At 45.6% G+C, this 24976-nt stretch overlaps 1 protein-coding gene across 1 annotated transcript; it reads right to left on the bottom strand.

The window, feature by feature from the left end:
* Positions 1-117: 117 nt before the first annotated feature.
* Positions 118-23612, bottom strand: pcnx2 (pecanex 2). Its single transcript, XM_062401538.1, has 40 exons — positions 23121-23612; positions 21506-21708; positions 20671-20788; positions 20519-20555; positions 18720-19270; positions 18366-18560; positions 17403-17885; positions 17120-17303; positions 16603-16732; positions 16345-16487; positions 15845-15923; positions 15619-15754; positions 14574-14716; positions 14040-14193; positions 13831-13863; positions 13316-13487; positions 13070-13180; positions 12602-12693; positions 12186-12295; positions 11659-11767; positions 11152-11244; positions 10928-11078; positions 10391-10532; positions 10104-10281; positions 9374-9482; positions 9150-9279; positions 8032-8090; positions 7647-7862; positions 7294-7547; positions 6323-6556; positions 6126-6229; positions 5246-5390; positions 4912-5142; positions 4107-4264; positions 3907-4023; positions 2009-2187; positions 1558-1724; positions 1342-1416; positions 1000-1176; positions 118-559 (listed from the first exon to the last, which is right to left on the bottom strand). The coding sequence occupies exons 1-40, from the start codon at positions 23271-23273 to the stop codon at positions 395-397; spliced, it is 6420 nt and encodes a 2139-aa protein (XP_062257522.1). The 5' UTR covers positions 23274-23612; the 3' UTR covers positions 118-394.
* Between the last annotated feature and the right edge of the window lie 1364 nt (positions 23613-24976).

Genomic DNA, 24976 nt, shown 5'->3' with positions numbered 1-24976 from the left:
TGTTCATATGTAAAAGGAGCATGAAATTGCCTTTTTTCCAATAAATACAAGTGACAGGAAGGAATCTCACCACCACACATGCAGAGGTGAGGTGACCAGAGGTAGAAAGAGGCGGCATCATTTAAAAATGTCTTTAATTCAGCAACAGGAGCCAAGATCATGTTTTCAGACTTGTTTACATTCAGACAACAGGGTGAGAACCACATGCTGAGGACAGGAGAGGAGGCAGGTTTGTGTGCATGGGTGCTCTCTAATACAATCCTCTGTATGTGTGTGTGTTTGTGTGTGTAACTTCTAATACAGTCCTCTCTGCATATGAGCACAAGTTTGGGCACTCGTGTGTGTGTGTGTGTGTGTTTGTGTGTGTGTTCTCTTTCTCTCTCCGTCAGACAGTCTATTGATCCGTTGCCTCCGGAGCTGTCGAGGCAGATGCAGAATCTTCCTGGGTCTCGTCCAATCCCTGGCCGCAGCCTCGGTCACCTGACTGCGTGCCCTCTTTCACTGGGACGGCGGCGTTGGAAAAGCTCAAGTCTATACTCTCGTATTGTTCTGACGTCCACTGAGAGAGAGAGGGAAAGAGAGAGAGAGGAGAAATAACTTTTTTGAAATTAAATAATAAATTTAATTATATTTTTTTGCATTCCCAAAACATATAATAAGACGTGTGATGCAAAATGGATGAACGCAGAAACTGTCTACAAAACTGGATGATATGACAACTTCCAAAAGTGAAGCAAAAACATTAGGAACGCCCCCTGGTGGCTGGCTGCAATGTTGGTCATAAACCCAGCACCATCCATGTTTACAGATGGGACACAGAAAGGTCAGGGAGTCAACAAAACCAGGTATGAGAAAAGATGCTGCATATAAACACCCACTGATCTAATTAGCTGCAGCGAGGGGACCAGGCAAAGACAGTGTACAGCGTTCTGTTCAGTGTTTAAATGGGAGGACCACTCTCTGTGAGGAGGGACGTGGTGTGAAGAGGCTGGTTCCTACCTGCGTGGCCCGGCTGCTGGACCTGTGCGAGGGCCCCAGGGCGATGTTGACGCTGGACGAGGACTGCGTGTCAGTGGTGTTGCCGCCTTCAGCAGCAGAAAGTCCGGAGATCACCAGGCCGCTGGAGAAACTCTGCTTCCCAAACAGCAGGCTGAGGGTGGACGAAGACGAGGAGACCTGGGGGGAGAATAGACAATTCTGTGAGATGATGGTTTGTGTTTGCTATCAGCTGTGAAAATGATTCCTGGATGATTGTTGTTTAAAATCATGACGGACAGCAGTTCCCTCGGTCTTAGTTGTCAGATATGTTGTGTGTCAGCCGTCAGAGTGAGAAGTTCATACCTGGCTGGAGCGCTGCTGATGCTGCGCCGCCTGGAGCTGCGAGCTGATCCCCCCCGCTCCCGAGAGACGAGGGACCTGATCGGAGAGAGAGGTCATCGTATGGATTTATTCTCCCAGGTAAAGACACATTAAACTTAACATTGTGTGTGTATGTGTGTGAGTCTGTGTGTGTGTGTGTGTGTGTGTGTGTGTGTGTGTGTGTGTGTGTGTGTCTACCTGGGAGAATATAGAGGCTATGGACGTGTTGAAGGACAGCTGACTGTTGGACAGACGCTGGACGAGCCCGTGGGTGGAGCCTGAGTCCAGGATGGGCCCTGATTGGCTAGTGACGGGGGGACGTTGACTCTGAGGCTGAACTGACCGACTGCGGTACTCCCTCCTGGCTGCAGACACACACACACAAACACACACACACACACACACAAACACAAACACAATAATACAGAGTCAAATCAGAGCTGAAACATGTTGATAAAAAATAATTAGCAAATGTTTTGATCATCGATTAATCATCTCAAATTAAAAAGCATTTATGGTGGTTTTAGTTCTTTATTTCATGGATTATCATAAAAAATAGATACAACATTATCTCGCTCTTTAATTGAATATAAAAGTTGTCAAATGCCAGTTAACCCTATGTCAACCTAATGGTTGCACACGCGTGTACCTGTGTTGTGGTGTCTGTGGCTGTGTGTCGTCCTGGCTCGGTGCTGGTAGAGGCTCAGGCTGTTGGATGTGACGGAGGAGGGGCGGTTTTGGCTCAGCGAGGAAGAGCCGCCGGCGCCGCAGTCCACATCCTCCATGTTCACGCCGCTGTTGCAGCTGGTCAGGTTGTCCTTACGCACCCTGCAGAACACAAACACAAACACACACACAGACACACACAGAGCTCTGATTTATTTATTCATCTCCACATCAGTGCTAGGGACACAAACTGGCAAAGGGCCATGAAAAATAGAGCAGGCTTTGAGAATTCCAGCTGGTTAACCACACACAAACACGCACACACACACACACACACACACACACACACAAGCACACACACACACAGACATTGAGGGAGAGAGATGTTGCGTAACTTCAGGAGCATATGTGACACACACATGAGCACTCTTCCTCCGAAATTAGCTAAATGTGCCCCAGCTGAGGGGGGGGCGCTCTGCTCCTTGGCTCCTTGTCTCCTTGTCTCCTTGGCTCCTTGGCTACTTAGTGAAATTAAGGCGACACCTTTAACTGAAGGCCGACGAAACAGGATTAACCATCTAATCTAATCGGCAAGAAAAACTCAGCAGCTAAGAAGCTTAAGTGGGGGCCACACCGTCACAAACACACATTAGCGCACCTGCAGAGGTTAATGCAGAGCCTATACAATAAGTGATGGTGTAATGTGTAACGGAGGGAGTGAAAAACAAAAGGGAGGAAGTCTGCAGCGGTGGAGAGTGGAAGGATCTGGCCACGTTCCCACGCCCCAGTCCTGCCGCCCTTGTATATGTGTTTAAAACTACATTAACTAGGCCGAGACGTCTCTCAGCAGCACCACCTTCCCCCAGGTCGATGTGTGTGTGAGTCCACAGAGAAGCACTCACTCAAGAGGCAGCCGGAGCTCTGCGCCGCGGGTTGAACCTCGTCCAGGGTGATTTACACAGAATACCAGGAAAGACGGCTCAGAAAACAGAAAGGTTGTTTCATCAGCTTGACTTATCCTTTCCTTTTGAGCAGTTATCTGATAGAGAACTAGAAGATCGCTCAGAGGAGCACATAACTCCACCAAGGCCCAACAGTCCCAGTAAATCTTAAATGATTTCCCCCCCAAAGATCTCGGTAGTGTGTCTTTGGATATTGACAAACATGTGGAAAAACAACCACATCTCGCAAGTAAAGAATTCCTGGATCCATACCAAAATTAAATGTCTTCTCCCCTCACCCATAACACATCCTTCCACCAAGTTTCATGGAAATCCATCCAGGAGATGTTGGTGTAATGCTGCTAACCCTAACTGACAGACAAATCTAAGCAATGAAAACATACAGTAACCTCCCTCACAGAGATAATACAAATTGATTATTCTGGTTTAGACCAAAGCTTTAGAAACATATGGATTAAATAGATTCTCACCATTCCAGTAATCCTTTTTTTATTTAATCCCTTAACTGCAAATAAATCTAGAGGATTTCTTATGAAGCCACGTTAACATTTTCACTCAGTCCCTGAAATCATTTCTCATTTCTGTCTGTTCCCGGCTTCATTTGAGAGACACAAGAAAAACACGGTCAATGTGGAAACAACCCTGAGCTGAAACTGAGGCTCGTGTGATTCTAAGGAGCATGTGAGTGTTTTACTTTAAGAGTGCGCTCTAAATAAATCAAACTCTTACCCAAGCATTCTGGGAACTGAACTCATGACCTTTCGGTTACTCTCCATCTTTTTACCCAGCAGACTGAACCAGATTGTTTTTTTTAAACATGAGAGAGTGTTGGTTTTTTGGTTTTTCTATATTTAGCATATGACGAATGTTTAGTCTAGTTTATAAAATGACAGATTTTTAGCAGGAAGTAAAAACTGACCGTAACCATTTAGAGCAGAGCCAGGACCGAATGGCATCCAGGCTCAACGCCCCTCCTCCGATGCTGCGGAGCGTGCGGTGGGTTCCTGCGTACGATGTCGTCAGTGGTGACACATACCTGAAGAAATATAAAGATATACGTCAGACACAAGGAGAGGGACGGGGAACCACACTCTTCCAATATCTGTGACTGGAGCCTACATGGGATATCCCAGCGGCTGGTCGCAGGACGAGTTGACCATGTTCCTCAGCGCCTGCTTCGAGTTCTGGATGCTGCCGCGTTCCGGGTTCCGGTTCCGCAGAAACACCAGCTCCTGCTGCTGACCCGCCCACAGACCGCGCACACACTCCTTATTGATCTGCAGAGAGAAGAACAGATGAGATCATTCAGATGCTCGTACGAGAGGAAACGCTAAGAGACTCTCTTTTTCAAGGACATGTTTTCTGCTACAGCTTATGATGCAGCATGAAAATCACAATTCTGTGAAAGCCACTGAATCGGAAATTATAGGAGGTGATGAATACCTTGGTGCTGAACAGCACTTCACCATGTGCTCGGCTTCAGAAAGCATCTGAACTTGACTTCAGGAGTGTGTTCAGGGTTGACTGATTATTCGGGTTTGATTTATTAATGATAAAAACTGTGCCCACTTCTAAACACAAGCGTTAGTTCCGTTGATGAACAGTGTAAAAAGTTTGCATTAGGACTCAAACACACAGGAAGAAGAAGAGTGATTGTGATGAAGATCAAAACCAAGTTGTCCAGGTATCAATAGACAGGAGGTTTATCAGGTTCTATGTGCACCCTGTGAGGACTCTGTCTGTGGAGGCCACTGGTTGTTGCTTGATGTCTATACTTTAAAGTATTGAGTTAAAAAACAAACGTATTTGTAGTTAAACCTCATGTCTGGTCTTCCCTCCTTGTGACAACCCATTTAATCTGACTAAACAGACCTCACAGCCTGGAACCTCTCCGCTTCCTCCCCGCCGACCTCCGCCCTTTTACCTTGATGACCTTGAAGCTGAGGTGGCGTTTGTACAGCATGATGATCTTGTACTCGTCCGTGCCGTCATCGATCATGTGCCTCAGCGTGAGCAGCGTGTCGCGGCTGGACAGCACCGCCTTGCGCCAGGCCGGGTCGCTCTCGTGGCAGATGACCAGGCTGCTGCGGTAGTTCGTGATGGCTTCGTACAAGATGGACACCTCCTCGGTCTCCTCCAGGCAGGTGAAGTGATCCTGAAGGCGGAAGAGGGACAATAAAGATCTAATAATAACTTTAAATATTACAAGACTATAGAGCAGAATAAGGAGCCCTTCAAGAAACCACAGTGAACTTTACCTGATGCAGTTTGAGGCTCATTCTGACGGCGGGAGCCACCACCTTCTGCAGGAGGTCAAGGTCGGCGAAAACCCACTCGTCCTTGGTGGCGATGCGGAAGTCGCCTTTAAACAGGGTATTGAACCCGTACAGGAAGGACTCCAGACTTTGAGATGAAAGGAGAGGGAGAGAGAGAGAGAGAAGGAGAGAGAAGGAGAGAGAGAGAGAGATGTTATGAAACTATACCGTTTTCTTTTTTGTAACATTAACCACAAAGGCAGGAAGCGATTAAAGTGCAGTGATGGTATCTGACTTTATGTTATGAGTGTTTAAAGATTGAGATGTCCACGCCCCCTTCTGGTGCATATATCTAACTGCACTAAAGTATCTTCTGTATTTCGGCTGAACTCACTCCTGTTTCTTTTACATTTATATATATTTTTTACAAGTGAATTAACTGCAAATGCTCTGTGTTATATTTTTCCTTTTTTATTAATCCGTGAATCCCTGGAGCTCGAAAATTCATAATTTGTCTCATGGAGGATTTTCCAACAGAAGTCTTCGATTGAAAGAACCATTAAAAACATGTTTGTTGCACAATACGCTTAATATATAAATTAAAAAAACAGAACCTACAAAAAATTGCTGGAAATACAAGAAATTCAAAACATGCAATTTTTACCATTCACCTGAAACTATCCCAGTGTCTCTTTGCTCATATTCATTAACACATAGCTATCAGGCTTGTTGTAATTTAAGGGGACTGTCGAAGGTAAGGTCTCTACTGAGTGACTCTCTAGTTCAAAATGTCTTTGGAGTGTTGTTGTGAGATCTTCCCTCACAGCTCAGTTCAGAGGATGATCAATAGTGATCTATTGATCCACGATGTGTGTGTCTCTACCTGTTGGACATGTTGTGTGATGCGGTGCCGAGGGATCTCCTCCCCAGGACGGAGAGAGCGTAGGACAGCGTCACCAGAGGAGAGTCTTCATCGCAGTCCACCGGCTGGACACAAACACAGAGACACAAGAGAAACGTGAATATAAGAGGAGATTCTGCTTATTGGGTCATTTTGATGAGCGTGAAGAAGTCCCGTACCGTCTCCATCTTCCCGGCACAGTACTGGATCCACTCCAGGTAGACGTTGCAGAAGCTGGCGCGCGTCACCCCCTGCAGGCAGTGCACGTAGTCTTCATCGATCTTCACGCTGAAGACCTGAGGGTCCCGCTCTATGTGGTGCCACTTGGTGTAGGACTGCAGCGCCTCCTGGATGCTGGCGTCCTTCAGCCACGTGGAGAGTTTGGGGGATTGGACCAGGTAGTAGATGATACTCTGAGAGGAGGAGGAGGAGGAGGAGGAGGAGGAGGGAACATCAGATAAATGTAAAATGCAGCTGCAGTTTAAGAGTCTGCGTCTGGATTCACTAGTGGAAAGCTGCCATTTCTAATTATGATTAATGCAAACGGTATTTGTTTATCTGCCAATGAAGCTCTTTAACCTTTTGGGAGGCGAGTATTTAAGAGTGTGTTCAGACAAGTGGCACTGGAGAGAGGGAAACTGGATACGTCTGGAGCTGATGCATAATTAAAGCTGCACAAGGTTCTCCCGACGCCAGTGATAAAATCTGAGCTTTAACACTAAACACAGCCGATCAAAACAAGGACAGTGCGGTTTGAAAACACGTCGGTAGCAGCTCTGTGAGGAGTATATGTCGTATGGCACTTCTGTATTTTCAGGACATAACACCAGAAGCTGAACATTTGAACCTGCTGGTGGCGCTAGAGTTATCTGGGTATCACTGTTTGTCAGGCGTCATTTGGTTTTCATCATCTGGGGACCATGAATGTCTCAAATTTGATGATGAGCCCCATCCAGTGGTTTTTGGGATATTTAAGGTGAAACTGGAGAACTGATCGACAACTAAAAAAAAAGTAATTTATAGCTCTTGTACAGAATTTCTCGAATCAAATCTAGGAGCTGTGTCCAACTTGGAATCATAGACTGTTTGTAAAGATGTACATGTAGTTTTGTTCCCGTGCTCTCCTGTGTGGTGTTTCTGTTTGAGGTACCTTCAGGTAGTAGGTGATGAGCAGCTTTCGGAGGTCGTACACCTGCAGCATGGTGGCGGCGTTGTTCTCGCTGATGCTGTAACCCTCCAGCAGGTACTTGGTGGCCATCACCTCCCAGGCCAGCCAGCGCAGGTTGAAGGCAGCGTTACACGACAGCATGTGAGGCAGGTGGCCCGGCTCGCAGCAGCAGCACGCGTCGTCCTCCTCCACGCCCTCCGTGATGGCCTCCACCTCCCGCTGCTGGCAGTAGGTACCTGGGATGGAAAGAGGAGGAGGTGATCGAGTTTATTTTGTCGTCATTTCATAGAGTGAGGGGGGAAATGGAAGATGCAGGAAGTGTGATCAAACTGTACCTCTGAACTCCAGACCCCTCAGCTGGAAAGTGACCAAGCCGTTGCCGATCTCGATCAGGTGGACCAGGGCGTTGAGGTAGTCGGACGCCAGAATGAAACAGTCTCCGGCGCTGTAGTTGCCCCATCGGCCCAACATGAGGTCACCGCAGAGTGACTCCTGCAGCGAGCGAGTCAGATACTCATAAAATATGGAGTTCAGGTTGTTGTCATCGCAGCCTGCAGGAGAGTGACGGGGGGGGGGGGGGGGAGTGAACGGTCAGACAGATGGACAGGTGACGAGGATGAGGACAAATTAGTTCATTTTAACCTTTTGTGCTAAAAACATGGATTAATTCACAATACTGACAAAAAAAAGAGCAACCTGTGGTTTCAAGAAGGAACAAACCTGTCTCTTTATCCACTTGGGACACTAGTCTGCTGTTGGAGTTGTCGATACGCTTTGTGCTGCAAGAAATGGGAAACAAAGAAACATTCAGACTGTTGAGCCTGTGAAGAAGTCAAAAGTTACCATGTGTTTGAGTCTTTCTCATTTGAGGTTAAAAAAAAAGGCTGTAAAATCAGCTTTGGGTCAAATGAAAAGCTGCTTTCAAATGACACCTGCCCAAACTGGCTTCATTGCAATGTCCCCAGGTCCCTTTTGCCCTTTGGCCCCAAAAGTCCAATGAAACTCTCCTGCATCTGCAAGGAAACCACTGATAAAGAACAAGTCCTTTTCAATATGTCATGGTGCATCTTGTTCAGAGCCCTCAGATGGTTTTAACAGATCACACTGGTCGTGTTTGAACGGCCACACAGGGATCAGCAAATATTTTAATATGAAGAACCTGAATAAAACATCTGCTTTTCTGCACCACAGTGCTTTCAATCTAATAATTTAATTAGATTAGTTGAAATAGCAACATGGTCTAAATAAAATCACTGGAGTCTGCACGACACAGCTGCAGACTGAAGTATTTTTGGACTGAAGTGCACACAGTGTCTCACATCAATAAGTAAGAGGGAACAGAGGGAACCGAGGGGTTAGGGAGAGGAGAGAGAGAGAGAGAGAGAGAGAGAGAGAGAGAGAGAGAGAGAGAGAGAGAGAGAGAGAGAGAGACAGATAGAAAGAGAGAGAGTTGTGTGTTTCTGCGTATCCACCTAACTCAGCTCAAACAGTGGATAAACAACAAGTTTCAAATTCACAAGTCAATAGTTGTTAAATATTGATTCTGATGACAAACATCCACCAACAAGCCTATTTTTAAATCCATCTGTTTGGTGAGGAGGTAATAACCAAATTTAAGTAGCCGTTCACTTTCACTTACTTGCTTCACTTGAGGTTTGACTTCGGTGAACTTTGACCTGTGATATTCGCATCACATAAAAGATCTAACCGGCCTAATAACTACACTTGTTGCTGTATGGGTAACTTGGTTTTAGTTTTGTTTACAGGATTTGTTGACGGGTCGAGGCGTTCTGCAGGTTTTTCTTCAGTCTAGACAAACTTCTCTGTTTCAGCCTTACTTGTAGTTTCGCTCCCAGAACTTGATTGGCCGAGGATATGAGGAAATGAAGATGGCGCTGCCCAGGAAGGGAGCCAGGGGGGTGTAGAAGATGGTGGTGAGCAGCGTCTGCAGCAGCAGCATGGCGGAGTCTGAACACACACACGCCAGTCAAGGAGAGAAAAGCAGGTACTGACACACACACACACTCACACACACACACTCCCACATATTAGATCAGGATACGAGGCACTGCAAACGGCTGAGCGAAGGCATGGAAAGCGCTGCCCCAGGCGATCTGCCAGGGAGCGATGTACACCAGGATGAAGTGGAGCTTCAGCAGCAGCTCACGCATCTGGAGACAAACACAAATACTCAGTCACTATTACAGGAAGACTGAAACATGTGATGTTGGTCTCTGTTAAGCTGCTTTCAGACGTGCACTGAATGCAAGATATCCTCCTGAAATTATCTGGAAGCGATCCATGGAGTTTCTCCTTCCAGCCCCTGAGTGACAACTCTGGATAATGTCAGAGTTAATAGAGCAGGAACATCGAATGGGCTTGTTGATGAACAGATGAGGAAGAGAAGCTGAAGACGAAGACGTCAACGTGGAAGGAAAACAAGATGGAAAGAGATTTTGGTCATATCATATCAACAGACTTCCTCCTGCTGCGTTCTTCATATCGGAAAAGGCAAAGTGTGGAGAATCTCTGGAGCCAATTGTGCAGACATTTAGCATAACGACATATAAGGTCTATTTATTCCATTAAGTGTGTAAGTAGCAAATACAATCAAAATTCATTTAAATCACATACATTAAAACAGCACATATCTATGCTGTTACAAGGTTTTTTTATTATTAAGTCTAATGCTGGAGCTCAAACCTTGATGCATCCCTGATGTTATTTTCTCAGACCTGACAAATCTCATTCTCCAGTTTTCTGCATGTGTCCACAGTGTCTCTCTCTCTCACCTTGTGGAAAACGATGGACATGAAGAAGAAGTCCAGCAGGAAGCTCTCGGAGGCGCGCGGACAGTCGAAGTGGAAAAAGACGAGCGTGAAGAGCAGCGTGAGGAACTGGAAGCTGGGGTCGCAGAAGGACGAACGCAGGAGTTTGAGTCCGGCCACCGTGGTCAGGAGAACGTCACAGCTGGAGGTGAGAGATCAGAGGACAGGTTCAGCTGCTGGTACTCCACACACACACACACACACACACAGATGATGATGCTGCGTGTTGGTGTCTGCAGGCGTCCACTCACTGGATTCCCAGCTTCTTGCGGTGACTGAGGGCGAAGCAGTCGTTGGTGAGGGCGCTCAGCACGATGGCGGGGTACACCACGTACTTCTCAAAGCACAGGAGCCCCACGTACAGGCGCTCGAACCACATCAACACGGCATCCTCTGCAACACAAGAGAGAAGGAAGACGCTACATAGGTTAGTTTACGTTTTAACTTGAGTAGTTATTCCTTTACTGTCTTGTTGCTTTGTTTAATTGTTAGCAGGATTATGCATAAACCGCAAAACTGATTTCAAGAAAACCCGGTGGAGGGGCCCTGGGAAATTTAGGGCAGATCCAGAATATCTGAATGAGCCCATGTGAGGCTGGACTTCATCCGGAGAGTTAATCCCAAATGAGACACCTAAGAAGATGTCAACTTCTTCAACAACATGACAAGATTCATGAGAGGGTCACGCCTGTGTCAATGTGCTACAAACAAGAACATGTGATCACAGCAGTGGAATTTATATGTTACCCAACAGTGTGGACACGTTCAGGAGTTATGGTCACACTGACCTCTGGGCTCAAACTGGTGGTACTCCTTCGTCTTGAGGACCGGGTGGGAGATCCACAGCCAAGGATGATGCTTCCTCAGCTGGGGGATGAGGTAGTGGGTGACGAAGCCCACCGTCCCCGCCAGAGCGTAAAGCACGATGGTCACGAAGGGCTGGACACAAGAAGGTGTGTGAGTAACACGTCAAAGGCAGCGTAAAGAAAGAGAGGACGGAAGATACTCTCACCTTGAGAGACAGAAACACAGTGCTGGCAGTTATGGCGAAGGTGAGGATGTAGGCAACGGAGCACACGACCACGTCCGACAGCAGGATCTCCTTCTGCAGGGCACACGAGGGAGGAAGAGCTGCGATCATTAACCATCCAACCTCAATGAAAACTCACTTTGTTTGTCTGACTCATTTAGGTGTGTGATTATTTTTTGTTTAATCCATCTGAGCCTTGAAAGACGCAGCAGCTTGAGAGGAGTTAGCAGTTTCAGATTACACATTAATACTGTAAGAGGCGGCGGGAGGCCGGTTTCCTCCGAAGCATAATTCCCTGTAATCGTTCACATTGATCGACAGGAAACACCAGCTTAGTTCTGAACAGCTCAGGTGCACAGTGTGAGTGTAGGCTCAGATTGTACAGGGATAATTACTGTGAAGCAACATGAGCAGATATGGTTATACCCCAGACACATTCCCTGATGAAACACATACTGGTTAGATCCCTTTATATTGATCCGTAGTTACCATAGAGTTCTGCAGCTTCTCCGGCAGCGGGTCTTTGATCTCGGTAGATTCCTCCTCCTCTTCCTCAACCTCCACCAGAGCGGGCATCACCTTCGACTTGATCAGAGATCTGCAATTAGAAAAATAAGATTCTTATCTATGGAAAAAAAATAACTTGTTAAGAACCTTTAGCAACAAAAAGCAAAAAAGTTAGAATATTTTAATGAACTTATTTCCTTCCAAGAAAAACATGTTGAATTTAGCATATATAGTAATAAATAGTAACATTTCACATGGTTTAAGAAAAAACTGATTTGGCTTCTTGTCTTATATCTAAAATGTAAACTTTTAAAATCTCATTATATTTTAAGAATTAATGAGTAAGAAAGTATTGTCAATACATTAAGAATCTGCCTTCATTTGCTCATGAGGATGAATTCATCTCTAATCTTTGGTGCAAGACTAGGATGAAGTGAAAGGTCATGCAAACACAAACAAACAAACAAACCAACACACAAACAAGCACACAAACAAACACACACACTTACATTAGTACGGAGGGGTCGCTGCTCTGGCGGCTGAGGTGATAGGAGAAGACGACCAAAAGGCCACAGAAAGCAGAGAACAGAGCTGGAGTGTGCTGCTCATCCCAAGGCTCCTGTAAACCACACACACACACACACACACACACACACACACACACACACAGACACGCTAACATTTTAATACTACTTCTTTTAGACGACCCTATCTTCTAAGCTTCTTCTCCCACAATCTTCTTTTGTCGGATGAACAATAACACATCCCTGACTGCACGCCATTTATAACTGTGAGAGCTCTTTTATTCACCAGGAGGACGAGGGACATGAACGCTGATTCACTGCAGAGCGCTGAAAACAAATAAAAGAGGAAAAGGGCCTTTTCTTGTTTCCTTTCTTCTTCTGTAGCGTTTGTTCATTTCTACCTTTAGCGCTCCGAAGCAGAAGCCGTAGAGCAGAGACAGAGCGACCAGGCTGCGCAGGATGCTGTAGATCGCTGAGATGAGACTCGTAGCGGCTGAGACACACAAATCAGAGTGAGGATGAAAATACCTGCAGTCCTGTTACACAATGGGAAACAGAGCGGATACATGTGCTGTGGTGATGACACTGAGAAGAGTCACTTTTAGAGCTGATAACTTCTCAGGAAGATTTTTTTATAAAGATACTGTGGCAAATTAAGAACCTTTTTGTATTTTTCACATTTTCAGGGATTTGTCCATTAAAATGTTTTGTGGCGTGAAGATGGGCAAGGCTCAGTTGAAGAAAGATGGAGTCACATAATCAGGATCATATGACGCAGATTACACACACACATCAAACCAGAGCCACGTATGCACACAATAAAATCAGGATGTGGATTCAGGACAGAGATTCTAAAGAGTTTTACGAACCTGTCCCTCCAAAGAAATGCATGTCGATCTGCTCCAGCAGGTAGATGGTGAAGGTGTTGATCTGAGGGAAGAGGCCGACCAGGAAGGTGATTGGGAAGCAGTAGGTAAAACCTGTTCAGTGCATAAAACAAAAGACATCTCCTTAAAGGACACTAAGTAATAAATACAATGAATAATATACAGTGACAAATAAGAGAGGTGCGGTGAAGCAGCAGCTGCAGGGCTGCCTGGTGTCTTCCTCCCTACCCACTAGCAGGTCTCGTAAGAAGCGCAGTGCGTCATGGACCACGATGGTGACCCCGTACAGGCTGGACACGGGCAGGTCCTTCCTCCTCAGCAGCTGCTCCAGCAGCCAGATCAGAGCACAGAAAATACAGAAGTAGGCCGCTCGGCTGTAGGCCACTAGCTGGTTGTGGCCCTGGGAAGACACACACACACACATTCACACAAATGGACAGACACAAATTAGGATGATAGGACAGTCCGTCTGATTGCGAGCTCAGGCATTTGAGACAACAAACACTCACACAAATGTGGGAAATATTAGGTTGAATGCATCTTCAAATCGAAGATGTTTTCACAGTAAGAAGAGAGCTCAGATCTACTGTTGGGTTCATCAATCAAAACACCTAATTCATATGGTCAAGTGAACTCTGACATGACATCATGCATCAGTAAAGAATAACAGGAGTCACAACAGAAACTCACCAAAGAGGACAGAATGGAAATATTGATATTTCTTCTAAGTTTAATAAACTCACATGTGTTGGTGAAGCTGCGTCTGGTTGAACACTCTGCAAAACAAAAGAGCCAAAGTTAAGAACCTGGCAGGTCTGAGGTCAGTTTCTCTTGTCATCTTCATTAGGTCACAGTGGCACAGTCACAGTCGAGCTCACATCTCTTTCAGTTGTGTTTCCATTCATCGTTGTCTGTACCTGTCTGTAGAGACTTTCGCATTATTTCTATTTACCTTCAGTAAGGAATACTGGCAGCTGGCGATGACCAGGCAAAACTGAAAGACCCAGAAGTCTTTGAAGCAGCCGTCGTTGAGAAGAACGAAACCGAGGAAGGACACCAGGAAGGCCATGAAGATGGCGACGAGATTCTCTAGAACATCCTGGTTTCTAGACAAGAATTTAGATATTGAAGTTATTGTTCTGTAGGTGATTAAACTGAAAAGAAAAAAGACAGATTGATCAATAGGGAAATAACACACACCCAAATTGAGGTGCTACCAATGGAGTGGATGGTGCAATAAAATGTTCAGAAGACTTTTTAAACTGCTTTTAATTGAAATTGAAAATAAAACCTCAGTGAGTGTGGGTCATAAAAGTTTGTTTTGGATACAAGAGAATACAAAACACTAACAACAAGGACCTGGCCTGGTTTAAAATGTGAAATAATGAGGAGGTTTTGTTTTTATTAATTCACAAAGAAAAAGTTTTTCTTAACAATTTCCTTACAAGCGGTGACAGAGGTGAGATTTGTGTGTTTTGTGTGTTACCTGTCCAAAAGGGCCACCAGTGTGAGTCTGTCGTATAAAATGTTCATCCACTTCCCAGGAAACAGCTCCAGTTTGTAATAAATCTTCCTGGTCGGTTTCTCCTGAGTGGAAGTCTCTGATGACTCATCCAAAGAGTCCTCTTCCTGCACACACACACACACACACACAGACACACACAAAGAGGCACAAATATGTTATACACACACACATACCCGCATTAATTCGGCTCCACTAATAGAGGAAAGAAAAAAAAGAGTCTGATGTTTAACTGTATATTTTCATATCTATTTTTCTAATCTGCAATAGTGCAATAAAACACGGTCTAAATCATTATAAGTGCAAACACACACACACACACACACACACACACAGTATGAAGTGGTGCATTAATGATTCAGCACGACTCTTTGTTGGTTCAGCTTTAACAACGGATCCAGCCACGTTATACCAACACTGCTGGTCTGTATCCAGCTCTTATCTTACAGACACAGTTTCAAACAGCAGCCAACACTCGTATTTAAAGAGAATCACAACTGGACACACACACTCATTCACTTTACCACTTAGTTGATCGTCTATATGACTTTCTGTTTGATCTATTTGATCTATTTACTGACTGTTAACTGGCACTTCTTGTTGTCATGTAACTATACTTTTTTATTTTACCAATTGATTCATTTAGTTTTAAGTCTCTTATTGAATTATTTCGTTACGGGTCTCTTGTGGATTATCTCTGAATGTTCTTGTTCATTCCCGTTGCTGCACAGTTAGCACAATAGCACAGATTCATCTGGATAAGTGGATATCATGTGAGGCCTTGTGTGAATGCATGGGAGAAGAACAAGCCATAAAGAAAGCATCGCTCTGCAGAACTAGACGTTGTCAAAATCCCACAAGCCTCCTTTAAATAACAGCTTGTGGGACAACCTTGGACACCATGCATATACATACTGTACAGCTGCCTTAGAAACCACGCTCAGTAAATAATGGATGTTGTTGGTCTGCAGAAAAGAGAAGAGAAGAAAAAGTGAGAGTAGAAGAACACCTGGAAGATCTCAGGGTGCGTCCTCCGTGGCCGCAGCCTGTGTGCAGGGATGATGCGTCTCTGGAAGGGGCAGTCGGTGTGAGCTCCCGCCAGGCCGTCATGACCCTCCGAGTTGGAGGACGTGGACAGCAGGTCACTGAAGACACACAGACACAGAGGTAACAGGATGAAGTGAGTCGAGAAGATGAAGACAGGGAGGAAAGGAAAGGGAAATAAAGATCTGTACCACATGTTGCCAGTGATGAGCTCGGCTCCCAGCGGCAGGTTGAGGGCTCTCTCTGCGTACAGCTTGCGGGGCCTGTCTCCTGAAACAAGCACATACACACAAAACGCCTATTTGTTTAAGTTATGCGCCATCACTTGCATGTTGGGGTTTATATAACACGACAGACCATCAGCGGAGACGGAACAATGACTGAACAGCTGAGCAGCTGAACATCTTGGAGCCGTTCCAGAAAAATGTATTTTAATCTGCGCGCATTCTGAGCCGTTTCAAAAGGGACGGCATCAGCTGCTGGCACTGCCTCCCCCTCAAACTGTGTATTTGTGCAAAAGATCAAAATATGATCAGACGAGCCGAGCACAATGACTGGGTTCATTTACAGCACCTCATTGTTCTTTCTCACGACATGTGACTCATCTCGGTTTGTTTGTCTCCTGCAGAAATAAATCACATTTCCAGGGAACCGAAGGGGAAGTTGTAATGTTGTTACTTTTGCTGCTTACTGTGCACCGTGTGGAAGGTGTAGGCGTCCTCTTTGTTGGTGGCCTCTGGTCTGCAGATGACCTGCAGCATGGAGCTCTCTGACTGAGATGTTTGTGAGGGCAGGGAGTCATAGTCTGGATCCTTCTCTCTGTCTGTCTGTGGACTGGAGACAGGAAAAACATAATCAGATGAGATCTGTGACGCTGCATGTTCCAATCTGAAAGGTTTTTAAAAGTCCTATAATTCTGCCGTTTTCACTGGTATAATTCTGCAAGTACCTGTCAGGAGAGACTATTGGGATGTGTTTGTCAGTAGCCAGGCTGGTGGGGGGTTTGGGCCTCTTCGATTTGTTGTTCGTGCTGGTCTCTGCTATCGTATCATCTTGTCTGGAGCTCGAACTCAGATTCTCTGCAAGCAGACCAACTGGAAATGTTTTTTTTAGGATGTAAACAGAGATTATTCATTCAATCTTCAATTGAAAGTCTACAAGCCGCCTAGCTGCCATTACAAGCTGTAATTGCCCCCCAGCTGCAGTTCACAGACCAGTGGCGAAGTTCCACTTGTCCATGGACTCGTCTTAATATCTGCATTAACCTTTTACAAACCTGACACACCCATTCTCCACCCAGTTGTTTCCACTGCTGCGGCCTGATGTGACCTCTTGTCATGACTGAGTGGTTGTGTCCAGACTGTGTTTGACTGACAGCTCCCTGTCGCCTGTGTGGGTGGTCACCTTTCACACACGTAGATAGAGGAGCTGGAGGTAAAGGAACAAACCATCTCACTGTGATTCACCTTCCATCGCAGCCTCCACCTCCTGCTTGTGTTCCAGCGCCTCGTCCTGCTCCTCCTGTGAGCTGGCCCCGCACCCTCGGGTGCTGAGGGACCCCAACAGGGACACAAACTCCAAGAAGTTGGACTCATTGGGAATCTGGCCCTCCTTAGCTTCCAGATCTGACTTGGAACTGGTCATGGTGGTCTGATAGAGACACAAATGTGTTTATGTATGCATGGACAGATGGACAGAGATAACTAGAATAAAGGTACAGAAATAGAAGAAGGTAAACTGCCAACATACTGTGTTGTGTGAGCGGTCTGAAAGCAGCACGGCGTCTTTCCCACTGTCCATGCTCAGCCCTCGAATGTGAGTCCTCCCACCAGGCCCGTAGCGGCCCGCAGCCGGCGGCAGACGCAAGAACCCTTGTGAATCCACGTTAGCATCCAGAGGGTCTGTGTCATCCCGGTGGGAGTGGACATCGATACCCGACGAGCTGTTATCGTTTGTCAGCTGCGGGCTCGGAAAGCTGTCCGTCGTCACCTGCAGGCTGAGGTGCTCCTGGTCTGGGTCGGGACATTCCAGCGTGGTCGACTCAGAGCTGGTTGTCTCCTTGCAAAGGTGGAACTCTTCACTTTGACTCGTCGTCTGCTGCTGTGTCGGGGTGGGGTCGTCCTCTGAGCCCGTCGCTTCCTCTCCCTCGTCCCCCTCCTGCTTCTCTTCCTCGGGGGAGTCGAAGGTGATGACAGGGATCTTGATGTGACATTCTCCTGCATCCTTCTGAGCCTGGAGGACAAACAGAGACATGTGACAAACACTGTCCCTTAGTGTCCCAACTCCTCAGTGAGGTGCCACTGGATCAGTCTAGTCTCACTCATGCTGAGCAGATATCAATCGATCCCACAGAGATCACACAGTTTATGAGGATACCAAAAAAATATCTGATAGAATTTAGGAGAAGACTTTTAAAGATTTCAATTTGATAGAATGATACAACTCTCAATAGTTCACAATCCATCCATATATTATCCATTCCACTTATAGATAGATAGACAACCATTCACACTCACATCAACACAGACAATTCAGCTCCGGCCAAATCGGGTTTCGAACCAGTAAACGCAACAACACGCTGTCCAATACTGCACAATTGGTTGATTGACAGTATATAACCCTATATATACCCTGAGTAAGAAGAAATGTATGGGAACTTGGTGAAAGGTGCCTCATTTAGAACTTTATGCGAAAACCCAAACTGCCTTTTACCTGTGCGTTCTCCAGAATGCTCTGCTTGACTCTCTCCTCCAGCTGAGCAGCAGTCTGAGCGTCACAGCTCATGGTGATGATGATCTTGACTGTGTCGCTGTCGTCCAGGCGGGTGGACGTAGTCCCGGGGCCGGAGGTGTCCACGAGCACCACCTCGATCTCATCAGAACAGTACGTCTCCTCCAGTAGCTCATCCTGACAACGCGAGAGAGGGACAGAGAGTTTTAGCACGGATTAGGAGAGTAATCACATTACGTCAGATACAGTCACCATTTTTTGGAAGCGTGGGAGTCACATGTGAACATCAAATTAAAATCTAACCAACACATCAGCTTCTACATCTTCAAAATCTACCTGTGCAGGAGTTTCTGGGACGTCGAGGAAATCCTCCCGACTGTCCTTGGGAGTGTCCAGTGAGTTATTGTTGTCATCCGAGGGCTCTTTTTGTCCATCGCTCTCCTCCTCGCTCTCTTCTTCACTTCCCTTCGAGGGAGGCAGACCTTCATCAGCTGTTTCCCTCTCTGCGGTGTCTTTATCTTCACCGTCTTTCTCCTCTATTCTCTCCTGCTCCTTCTCCTCTATTCTCTCCTGCTCCTTCTCCTTTTCTGCTGTTCGCTCTGTTTCTGATCGCTCCCTGTCGCTCTCCATCAAAGTGCTCTGAAAGTCCACTCCTTCTTTCGCAGCTGCGTTTTCAGTCAACTCCTCATCCATTTTCTCCATTGTCCCGCTGGCAGATATAGGCCGCATGTCTTCTCTCTCCGCCCTGGAAGAGGGCCTCTGCTGGGCCTGCAGCAGTGGGGCGGCCTGGTCGGGGTTGGGGCTGGAGAGGTCGTCTGGAGAGGGCTCTGGGCTCGGATGCAGTCCGGCCTCCACTGGGATCCCCTCTGCCGTACTCTCACCCTGTTCTGAAATGAACAGATTTAGACGTGTAAGATTATTGATGAAATTCTAGAGGTCTTGTCAGTGACAACCCAACCCACTATATTTTGTACTGCAGTATTTTTCGGTAGCAGATAAAAACCGATACCAAAATGCACCACAGTGATCATATCCCCTTTTCTGATCAACTGATTGTGCTCTGAATGTTCACCTGTGCATTTAGGTCATAGATTTACTGGAAGTAGTCAGGGTCTTGTGTGAAACGAACTGGCTATTGTTGTTCCGTGCATTTATATATATTGATGGTGTGTTTACAGAAAAGGAAGTTGTCCATCAACAACAGTGCAGTAAAGAAGAGGAACTGGGATGGGATGAAACCCTGTATTTACCTCTCACTGATCAGTGTCACTGTCATTTTAAGCAGTACATGGATATTTTTAGAGAGTGATAAAATAATTACCTCATGCATTATTCATTTGCATCATATTTCTGCAGGTCATAAATCCTCCAATCTGTCAAACTGATTTCATAATCTCAACAGGAAAAGTCTGAAGCTGTTTTTGCTGAACACTAGTCCTCAAAAATATAGTCCCACTGTTACTGCTCTTATGATGGTGGTAAAGAGCACTGTCTAAAACCTCTGTCCAAAATCTACCACAGATGTTCAGCTGGGTTCAGATCAGGGGTCAGTTTCACAGAGATGTTTTAGACTGCTCTGTTGTGTTTATAGTCTTAGACTGGCCCGAGTGCAAGTGAAACAAAACATAACAACAGACTTGTTTTATGCTTCAGAAGTTAAAGACAGTGTTAATAATCTGATGGAAATACGCTGATTCATTTATCGGAGGAAACTGACCTGAGCCTGAGTGCTCAATTAGCAGAAATACTGAGCCAGCCACATTAAGAAGCCACAGCATCTTAACTCCCCTCCAGATCTGCACTGTGCTCTGGTTTTATGCCACAGTGAGTTTGCGTATTGCACATTCTGTAGATTTTTCCAGTGAAATTCTTATGTACAGTAAATGTACAGTAAACGCTTCTTCTCTCTGAAAGCTGACTATTGGTTAAATATAAAATCACAGTCAGTGTATTTTTTGTGGAACCAGCCCCTCGGGACAGAGAAGGCCAAAGTTTGTGTCCATACTTATCAAGCATCCATGACACATGTCATGACATCCCTCTATGAAAGCATCTGCATTTGTTATGTCAATCTACTCAATTATTCAGGTTACTCATCTGAATCTTATTCAAACTGAGAGAAAGATCATTGTCACCTTCCACAGTCTTCACCTCGTCTGACTTTGAACAGTCCTGCGTGGAGGAGAATTCACAAACACGTGGTTAACATGAGATCAGTAGGTTTTCTGTACTGTATGTTCATAAAGGGGTTAGGGTTAGGGTTAGGGTTAGGGCGTCTGTCACTCACCACACCGATCAGTCCAGGGTCGGTCTCTGTCTGTTTCACCGTCACCTGGATCACCGGACTGGTACGCTTACGAGCCAACATTGTCATGGCAACACTGTCGGGAACAGTGCTGCTCTTCCTGTTGGAAAAAGACGAGAGACGAGAGAAAGAGACAGAATGACGGGCAGTCCACGGAAGAGCACCCATTCTCGATCGCTCATGTTTGGATGAATAAACAACAGTCTAGACTCACTGTTTCATCTCCGCACAAGCACTTCAAATAATAAAGAGTAATAAATAGAAACAGTTTCTTTTTCAGCAATGGAATTTGTTGTTTTTTTTGCCTCCGTGCAGCTCTAGTGTGTCAGAGCAGAGTGGCCGACACTGACCTCCCCTCATTAGCCTCCTCATTGACTTTGAAATTAAGTGGCAGGAGACAGTTTCCTAAGATACAGCTGTTTAAGTTTGCAATCAGATCTCAAAGACAGAGAGCACTGATAAAAGGAGTCATACAAATGGAGAACGTGGCATTACCATGATAATAAGAGGATGTCAAGTACAGGTTATACTGTAGTTGGTATTTGAGGCATTATTCTGAAAGGAGGTCTCAGGCTTAAATGTACAATTTCATGCAAATAATTGAGTTCTATTCAGCCCTCTGGTCAAGATGTTGTACTGGCAGGGGAGGTGCTTAAGAATCAATGAGCTGATCCTAATTTGTTGTAGGTATATATCCAGAATTTCTCTGTAATATATTTAAAAACATGAAACGTCATCTCTAGTCTTGACAAGGACAACAGATTGAGCTTCTTGAGACTGTTCCATGAGTTTCAGGATTACATGTGTGGGGGTTCACCTGATGCTGGCGGGCAAGCAGGAGTCCGAGGCGTTGCTCTTCTTCTCCTGGGCCTTGCTGAGGTCGGAGAGGCTGCTGCGGACCACCGCCTCGCCCTCGTCGAACATCAGGTGCAGCCGGTAGTTGGCCAACTTGATGAGGACGAAGAAGACGGTGATGGAGGTGCAGTAGATGCTCAGCGCCATGGTGGTGGGAGGCAGGGCCTGCAGCGAGGAGAGAGGAGAGGAGAGGAGGAGGAGAAGACTTTTATTATATTCCAATCAACGTCTGTTTGATTCACTGCTTCGAGCTGCATCACTCTGCTCCTGATGGAACTGTCTCTTCTCTAATGTATCTCAGTGAAATTCTGCAAAAGGCAAAGCTTTCTCACTCACACAGCCACGCTGTTTCTTTGAGTATATTACAGGCTCTGTGAACCACAAGACCTAATTTGATTACTTAGCGGATTAATGAAGTTTATTGATCCCCAGGAGAGGGATGGCCCATAGCAAGGAACAGGCAGATGTAAGACAGAGCATCTGCATCATGCTGGTACATGCACTATTTACACAGTATTTATATTATTAAACCTTGAAGGGAATCACACGGCTTTTGAGCGGAAGAAGGACAAGTATGAGGTTCTTGTCAAAGACCGCAACAGACAAGGCTGGAAGGCAAGAGGCTGTGGAGGCAAGGTGCAGGTATAGATGAACACGAATCTTTCCAACTATCACTGGGTGTATAAATTGATTCATTTGTTGTGGTTTTAAAATTTGCAGTAATGTATTGACAGCCTCTCTGACGTGTTTGAAGTTGCCGGAAGTGCTTTTCTAACCCGTTTTATCCCCATGTCTGTAATCTACAAAGGAAAATAACTGACAAATCTCAGATAGAAGCTCCTAATTAGGAGCTTCCATCATAATATATCACAGTGTATATCATCACTGCTGGCAGCCAGTTTAGCACCCATTCTGAAAGCTGTGGGCATTATCAGATCACATCCATTGAGTCCATCCACTTTCAGGGATGTACAAAGCTGTTGTTGCCACATTTAAGATGAATGTGTTTGACCTGCAACTCCTCCCTTTATCCCAGTCACTTCATGACACAGTGAGCACAGGGTGCACATAGGTCAATGAAGATGTCCCTCAAAACAGGATTTAAATAAGAGGTATTATTCAAAGGGCTGCAGGAAGATACAAATCCAGGAGTGGATATATTATTTTGAAGCACAGATTAGTTTTTCCTCCATATTCCCGTGTGTGTATTAACAAATCCCACGTAGAAGCTCCACGATCAGACCATCGTGTCATGGAGTGTGGTGGCCGGTGTTGCACCCATTTCAAAGGCCGTGACACGAACACGTTAGTGAGCCACAGTTTCCTCCGCCTCATCCAAGGGCAGCCATGCGTTCCGACACTGCATGAAGAGAGAAACACTGCGACAGCGCCGTCTTCTCCTCAGGATGCAAGCAGACAATGGGGGATGGCACAGGGAGAGGAGCAGCGAGCTGCGTGTCCGTCCGAAGGAAGAAACACCGTCGCATGACAAAACAACATCACCTACGCGCACCGTGCGCACCTCACACCCCCTCCGCGGCCTCGGACGTCATGTTCCCCCTGATTTGAAGACTCACCAGATGCAGAGACAGGGGCAGCATCAGGAGGAAGATCCACAGATAGAGGTGGCACGAGTTGTTGAATTTGTTCTGGTCCGGCTCGTGGTACCAGCCCCCGGTCAGAGATGCCCAGACTCCCTGGCGCAGGGTCTGCACGACCTGGGAGCCCATCTCGGCTGCTCCCCTCTCCTCCTCCTCTCCGCTCAGGCTCAGGCTGGAGGGACGGATGATGATGCTGGTGCTGATGCTGCTGCTCGGCTACAATGAGATGGTCTCCTCTAACGCAAGCCACGGTCGCTACGCCTCCATGTTGGGCTGATGCAGCGCGACTCCCGAGCCCTCTCTCTCTCGCCTCATCGGTCTCCCCCGGTGCTGTCTGCCTTCCACCAGCCCAAAGTCGATCCGTCCATCGCTGCTGCTGCTGCTGCCGCCGCGGTCCTCATCTTGTCCTGCTCGTCTCTCTCCCTCTCCTCCTTCCTGGCTCCCTGCACAGATACGCAGCTCTGAACGCCTCCCCCTCGCACTCCTCCCCCCCTGTCTTCCCCCACCTCCACCTCCACCCCCATCCATCCATTCTCTTCTTTCATGTGATTCCCACCTTCAGTGTTTCTCTGTGCACACATGTTTGGCAGCAGAATCAAGACATTGTGCACATAGAGCTATGTGAAATTGTTGAATATGGCAGATGCCTATCTATTCTATTAAGTGATGTGCACAAAGGCCTTTGTCCTTTGTGTTTGAATGTTTTACTGTATTTTGTTTTAGAATTTACTGCAAAACACTGCCACGGTAGTCGTTTTATTTTTTAATTTATTTTTCAGTTCATAAAATAAAAGCAGTGCATTAAAGGTGCCGTGTGTAGAATTTAGTGACATCTAGAGGTGAAGTTGCACGTTGCAGCAGAGTACCCCTCACCTCCCGTTCACCTCCCAAAATGACAGAGAACCCAAGGAAACCTTCAGTTGTCATAAAAACTCAACGACGTATATATTACTACTGTAAAAAAAACATGGCCGCCTCCGTAGATCGGACCCTCTCCCAATGTAAATATAAAGTATTTAAATATATACAGGCCATTCTATTTAGATGTATGTTTTATGAATGCAAGAGGCAAGAGTTTAAATTTAGGCTTGAATTAAATAGCGATTCTTTTGCACAAATCTCATTTTCATTGAGCTTCAGTTTGTGCTGAAACTGTCACACCGAGGTGTAGTTGAGGTCTTTGTTTATTAGTATTGTATATTATAGTGTATTTACATCTTTGTTATTAGTATTATTCCATTGATTGTTTGTGAGTTTCATGCTCTTTGTTGAAAAGCATAGTGTTACTTGTATTCAAAAGTGCTATACAAATAAAGTTATTATTATTATTATTATGATAATAGCACTATTATGGCAATACTCTTTATATATACAATACTAGTATACTAGTGCAGCTAACACATCAGCTGTATCCCAAAAAATATAATCTATAGGTGAAAAGCTCTAGTAAATCACAAATGGAAGCTACTCACTCACATATCTTATGCAATTACATATTCACACAATTATGAATTAACTGATTCTTGCTCTAGTAGTTCTATAATTATTTGTGTTTGTTGGCTATAAATACTTGCAATAAAATATGTTACTCTAGTAATATTTGAAGCAGTATTATTATACCAATGTAGTTGTAGTAGTATATATATGTTGGCTGTAAAAGCGTTCAGTCAAATATATTAATCTAGTAATATTTGCTTGAGTAGTGTTATACTTCATAGTATATGTTAGTTGGCTAGAAATACTTTAAATGAGATGTCTCCTACACATAGCTTTTATTTTGAAAGAAGTAATATAGTGTGCGTGTGTGTGTGTGTGTGTGTGCGTGTATATGA

This window comes from Platichthys flesus, chromosome 12, assembly GCF_949316205.1.
Source record: "Platichthys flesus chromosome 12, fPlaFle2.1, whole genome shotgun sequence".
Classification (NCBI taxonomy): domain Eukaryota; kingdom Metazoa; phylum Chordata; class Actinopteri; order Pleuronectiformes; family Pleuronectidae; genus Platichthys; species Platichthys flesus.
This window is presented reverse-complemented; position numbering and strand designations above follow the sequence as displayed.